Raw genomic sequence first — 6786 nt, forward strand, 5'->3', positions numbered from 1 at the left:
CGCGCAGGCCCAGCGGCCATGGCTCACGGGCCCAGCCGCTCCGCGGCATGTGGGATCCTCCCATACCGGGGCGCGAACCCGGTTCCCCTGCATCGGCAGGCGGACGCGCAACCACTGCGCCACCAGGGAAGCCCCTCCATTCATTCATTTATTAATCAGTCTTTTAAATCATCAGTGCCTACAACTTCCCAAACTAGATCTTTGCTCACTTTCTTAGCTTGCCTCAGTTCTCGCTTCTCATTTTCATCATCCACTGTAATGACCCATTAGGCACTTTCCCTCATCCTTCTAAAATCCCACAGTCTACATTTCTATTCCTTTTTGTCTGGCCAGTCACAAAGCACTGCTAGGGGAGAGCAGAATTTGAGGACCTCACTCTCCACACACTTTGATATCCAACTCTAGCATGGCCCTGGTCACAACCTGATAACAATGTTACTCATCTTTAGTTCAAACCTAAAAAACTTCCCACATTGGCCAGAAAAATCTACTCTTTCTTCAGATCACGACCCTCATTCTGGCCCCTAAACCCCTCACCCTTCACTGATCACTAGGTGACCTCTTAAACTGTTTAAAGCTAAATGCTGCAGGTCATATAAGAACATTTTTCTGTAGCAGTTCCTTAACAAATCTTTCTCCTTGATGATTTTTTTGTTCAGCTGACAAAAACCTAACTGGTTTTGGTTCACTTCTGTGCCTTTGTTGCCTGTATAATCTTCTTCAGGGAACCATGAAAAGCAAGTGATAAGAATCCTTCTTATAGTAGAAGCTATATGTTCAATAATTTGTCAACTTCACTATATGATCAAATTAAATTCACATGTACATCCTCTTGGTACTGAACTTCTGGCAATTTTACCAGCCCTGTGACTGACTTTCTTGTTAATTTCTAGGTTAATATATTTTTTGAGGCCATAAAAATGCTTGTAGTTAAAGCAGTATCTTCACTTATTGAACAACTACTGTACGCCAAGCACTGTTCTAAGCACTTCACCCAACAACCCCATGAGGGAAGTATTGTTATAATTCTCATTATGCATATAAAGAAACAGGGGTCCAGAAAGATTAACGTCTCCAAATCACACAGTTCATCAGGGACAGAGCAAGAACCAGAACCTAGGCTGTCTAGTTTCAGAGCCCACTCTATAAATTATTACTCTTCTATAAATTATTATTATATACTTCTGCCACATTAAAAAATTACTTTTTTTCCCCCAATGTCCTTACTAGCATCTCCAATGCCTTAGAAAACTGAATTCAGTTCAAAGAGGGAATGTGTTTATTTCTTATCATTGGTGGGCTCTGTCCTAGGTTGACCCCACCTGCAATTCCTTTTTAAAATATAAGTAAAACTAAGAATGTGAAAAAACAAGTAAGTTATCCAAGTAACAAGACTCTCCAAAGACTAAACACATTCACAGCTATAGGTCCTCCCCAAACAAAATATTTGAGCTACTGATTAAGTTCACCCAATCAAAATTACGTAAACATATCGGCCTCTAATTTTTCTAATAAAAAACCCAGATGGTGGCAGCTCATCATTTCATTAGCCTGCCTTTGGTGAACTCTGGTGGCCTCATTCTCCCACCAGGATTCACACCCCTTCTTGAGGGGTTCATTAAAAAAATCAGTCTTTCTTTCCAGTGCAATTGATGAATGGATAAACAAAATGTGGTATAGCCATAAAATGGAATATTATTCAGCCATAGAAAGGAATGAAGTATTGATACATGCTTCAATATGGATGAGTCTTGAAAACATGATGCTAAGGGAAAGCAGCCAGACATGAAAGGCCACATATTGTATGATTCCACTTATATGAAATATCCAAAATAGGCAAATCCATGGAGACAGAAAGCAGATTAATATTGTCAGGGGCTGAGTGGAAGGGAGAAGAGAGGGTGACTGCTAATGGGTACAGAGTTTCTTTTAGGGATAATGAAAATATTCCCAATATTTTCAGGAAAGTTGCATAAATCTGTGAGTATACTCAAAATTACTGTATTGTACACTTCAAAAGGGTGAATTTTAAAGTATGTGAATAACAATTTAGAAAAATGAAAGAGAAAAAAAAGTGACTCCTGCCTCCTCTGGACTTCTACCAATACCTGTGGCAAATTTAGTCACTGATGAATATAACTGAGACTACTGTTTGCCAGCCCTGTGCTGGCCCTGAGTTACATAAAGGAATAACCTCAAAAAACTAAAAATAGAGTTGCCATATGATCTAGCAATCCCACTCCTGGGCATGTATCCAGACAAAACTATAATTTGAAAAGGTATATGCACCCTTATGTTCACAGCAGCACTATTTACAATAGCCAAGATATGGAAACAAGCTAAATGTCCATCGACAGATGAATGGATAAAGAAGATGTGGTACACACACACACACACACACACACACACACACACACACACACACAATGGAATATTACTCAGCCATAAAAAAGAATGAAATAATGCCTTCTGCAGCAACATGGATGGAATTAGAGATTATCATACTAAGTGAAGTAAGTCAGACAGAGAAAGACAAATATCAGATGATATCACTTATATGTGGAGTCTAAAATATGACACAAATGAACTTATCTATGAAACAGAAACAGACTCACAGACATAGAGAACAGACTTGTGGTTGCCAAGGGGGAGGGAGAGTGGGAGAGGGACAGAGTGGGAGTTTGGGATTAGTGGATGCAAACTATTATATATAGAATGAATGAACAACAAGGTCCTACTATATAGCACAGGGAACTATGTTAGATAAACCTGTAATAAACCATAATAGAAAAGAATATGAAAAAGAATATATACATGTATGACCGAATTGCTTTGCCATACAGTAGAAATTAACACAACATTGTAGATCAACTATACTTCAATAAATTTAAAAAAAGAATTTGGAAAGGAAAAAAACAAAAAGACTCAAGCCACCATACATTTCATAGGCTAGAGAGAGTCAAAGTCGTAAACATACAATTATAATTCAGTGTGATACATTTCATAATGGAGGTCTAATTAACACCTACTGGATACTTATATCAGGCACTATTCTAAGTACTTTGCATGTATTAAATTATTTATCCCTCCTACCAGCACTATGAAGTAGGAAGTCTTATTATCCCAAATTTAGAGATAAGGATGTTACTTATGAAGCAGCACAGTTAGAGGTGGACCTGAGCAGGCTGGCTCCATGTGAGTGCTCTTAACCAGTATGCTCCAGTGCCTACAGACAGGCACTGGGTGCTGTGAAGGCACAAAGGAGGGCCACTCAGCCCTGCATGGAGAGTTGTCACTTGCTGTTCATATGCACTTTGGGTCTGGGATGTTTGTCATTTTACTTCAAGGGCAAGGCTACTCCCACATAAGAAGATCTCTTATGTGTGGAAGCAATAAAGAAAGGGAAGAAGGGCTTCCCTAGTGGCGCAGTGGTTGAGAGTCCACCTGCCGATGCAGGGGACAAGGGTTCGTGCCCCGGTCCGGGAAGATCCCACATGCCGCAGAGCGGCTAGGCCCGTGAGCCATGGCCGCTGAGCCTGCGCGTCCGGAGCCTGTGCTCCGCAACGGGAGAGGCCACAGCAGTGAGAGGCCCGCGTACCGCAAAAAAAAAAAAAAAAAAAAAAAAAAAGAAAGGGAAGAAAAGGGACAGGAAGTACTTCTTACTCTGTAAACCACAGTTGTTTCAGGCTGAGCATCATGGGGTTCACTGTGTGCAGATGGTCCTCATTCCACTTCTTGGCATTCCTGTAGACACTGTGCCAGGGCACAGGGGCCCGGATCACTCTTTGAGGAAATGCTCGGGGGATGCTCTCGATGAAGAGTCTTTTCCTCTCCATTGGATCCATGAGGATGTAATCAACTATAACCAACAGGGCAAACACTTGTTATTAAGCAGGGACCTTGAACACTCTGTGCTCTTAGCTTCAACACTTTAAAGGTAAATGTGCCTCTGTCCATTTACACTTGGAAATGCTCCCTCATTTACAAGGTCAGTGGTAATCCCCTGGGTATAACTAAATTGGGTAGGTTCCACTCTGTTCGTATGTGAGATATTTCAGGGAAAGAGGAATATAACTTTACAGTCTGGAGTACTTCGAATCTGGAGTTGAGTCCCGTTAGGATATCTAGCATCATGCATACCAGTGAATTAGTATTTGCTGATACCTCATTACTCATTAATTGATCTCACACCAAAATAGTTACATAAAAAATAAACACAGTGGATGACACCAGATACCTATGAATAGAAATTTAGAGGCCAAATGTTTCACATGCTAAGGATCGGCAAAAGCCTCACAGAGGAAGTACCATTTAAGCTGGGTCATAAAGAATGAGTAGGATTTTGTTTGAAGGATAAAAAGTGCAGTTCCATGACTTTGTATAATATACTCAAGGTGCTGTGAGTCATTCTGTGGCAGAAATAACAGGTACAAGTGGTAGAGTTCAAGGTGATAAGACTGGAGAAGTAGGTTGAGGCTGAAATTTGAAGGGCTTTACATGTTTATCCTTATAAGTTTGGTTCTAGCCTATAGCAGACAAGGAGCCATTACACTGACACCATTAGAAGGTTAATTAAGAAATTAAAAATAACTAGACAACTTGGCAAGTATAGCTGTGCTCCAGACAAAATGGGAAGGTGGGGGACTAATATGATCACCTCTCCCCTTTGATGCGTTTCTCACATTATTCACCATCATCAAACATTTCCCAATGACCTACCATGTGCACAAGACATGGGGCTAAATATGAAGGGGAGGGAGGATTGATGATACATCAGCTAATGTCTAATTAGAGAGCTGAGACCCATAAGAAAGACAATGCCAGGGTTAAATAACCGTAGAGAAACAGTGGCACGGGAGAGGTTCCAAAGTGGGATGAGTTGAAAGTAGAAACAAGAAGTGCTATGAATGCAGAGGATGGATTCATCACTGAGGGTTGCAGAGATCAAAACACTTGAGGGAAGAGGCAGGTCTTGAACTAGATTTTAAATGTTGAGTAGGCCCCTACTTCTTAGTGTTGCTACTTACAGTAAGTAGCACCTGAGTAGCACCTCCATCACCTGGGAGCTTGTTAGAAGTGCAGAATCTTGGGCCTCTCCCAAACTCTACTGAATCAGAATCTGCACTTTAACAAGATCTTTAGGTTACGTAGATGCACAATAAAGCGTGGTAAGTACTGGTGTGGACGTGAGTGATGGTGGCAGGGAGCATCTGAATGAAAAGATAAACGATGTTTTTGGCATTTTCAGAGTAACCAGGGTGAAGCACTGACAGTGAGAGGAAAGAAGGTGCCCTCCACATAGGAATCCCTGTCCCATTTATGCCCAGCCTTACCAATGCTTTTCATGAGGCTACTGTAATAGTCATTTTCCTTCTCCTCCACAAGGACAGCCATCAGGGGTTCCAGGAAGGGACTTGTCAGCAGTGTGTTAGAAATCAGCTTTGAAATCCGAACCATCACTTCATCCTCCTCAGGGGCAATCATGTCTTTCTGGACTCCATTGGTCAAATAGTAATAGTATCTCTTCCATAAACAAACCACCAACAAGAAAATGATCATAATCAATTGGCTAACCGTGCCCACTTGCCCACATCCGTCAGCCACCCAGGGACCCTGTTCATACAGCACCTATCTCCATCCTTCACTCGCTCCTGGGCCTGTGACTTCACACTCATTGCAATAAATCATTGGCAAGTATTCCCCATGACTCTGGAGGAGTCAAACAAAGCCAGAGAGATCTCAGCGTGGTATAAGGCAGGACTTGTCAAATGCCATGCAGATAGGAACAGTGGAAGGAGGACTGAGGCCAGGGATGGAGGTGGCATTATCTGGTGAGCTTTAAGAAGAGGAATGACAAGCTCCTCAAGTGGACTCATATAATTCACCCTCCGCAACAACAATGCTCCTATACAAAGAAAGCACTTGATCCTGTGGCTTGTAGCTGTCCATGGGGAAAAACCCCCAAGTCTGAGTGAGACTTGGGGGTTAGTTCTTCTAATCCAACCATGGGACTTTTGAGTTTAGAAAAGCCACACAAACACAGGAACTGAACAAAAATGCCCAGTGGGACCTGGTGACGTTAGGAAGTTTAGTTTATTTAGGGTTTGCCTCTAAGCTGCTAGATGGCTGAGTGGCTCTGGAAATGAATAATTTCAGATGGATAAGAAGCACAAAGTATAGGAAAGGGTTTGAAATCAGATTTGACCTTCAGTGCCAACTGTCTGTGGTCAGAAGAGGCTGAGCTTACATCTCTTCAACCTTAATACAGGACAAACTCCCAAACTTCTCATTATAAGAAATGCGTGGGGTGAGGAGAGAGGCTCCTGTTAAAATGCAGATTCATAGGCCCCCTGCTAGGGCATTTGGGATTTGTTAACAAGCACCCCAGGTGATTCTTATTTTCAGGCAAGTTTGAGAAATGCTGTGTAGCTCCTAGGAGCACAGAGATGTCAGTACCAACCAGACCTGGTCTAAGTTCTAGTTTTGCCTCTTACTGACTGTATAACCTTGAGCAAGTTACTTAATCAGTCCCCACCCCAATTTCCACAACTGGACAATAGGAATAATCATAGTCCCCAGGTCTTGAATGGGGTCAAGCATCTGGAGGGTTTAGCATGGAATTTTGCTAATAGCTCATTCTCAGTCACTATGGGTTTTTATTATTAATCATTTTACTATACACTATAAATTCACAAGCTATTTGTTCTTTTAAGATAGGGGATGGGGCTTCCCTGGTGGCGCAGTGGTTGAGGGTCCGCCTGCCGATGCAGGGGACACGGGTTCGCG

The 6786-nt window shown here is 42.0% G+C and overlaps 1 protein-coding gene across 28 annotated transcripts in view; it reads right to left on the reverse strand.

Annotated features, from left to right (window-relative positions):
• DNAH3 (dynein axonemal heavy chain 3) overlaps positions 1 to 6786 on the reverse strand; it is a 249724-nt gene that overhangs the window by 228025 nt on the left and 14913 nt on the right. For all 28 annotated transcript variants that reach the window (XM_028498493.2, XM_055090018.1, XM_028498501.2 and 25 more), the window contains 2 exons: positions 5334 to 5523; positions 3664 to 3859 (listed from right to left, as the gene is read on the reverse strand). In XM_028498493.2, coding sequence (XP_028354294.1) covers positions 3664 to 3859; positions 5334 to 5523 — 386 coding nt within the window. The remainder of the gene's footprint in view (positions 1 to 3663; positions 3860 to 5333; positions 5524 to 6786) is intronic.

The sequence above is a fragment of the Physeter macrocephalus genome, chromosome 14, assembly GCF_002837175.3.
Source record: "Physeter macrocephalus isolate SW-GA chromosome 14, ASM283717v5, whole genome shotgun sequence".
NCBI classification, from domain to species: domain Eukaryota; kingdom Metazoa; phylum Chordata; class Mammalia; order Artiodactyla; family Physeteridae; genus Physeter; species Physeter macrocephalus.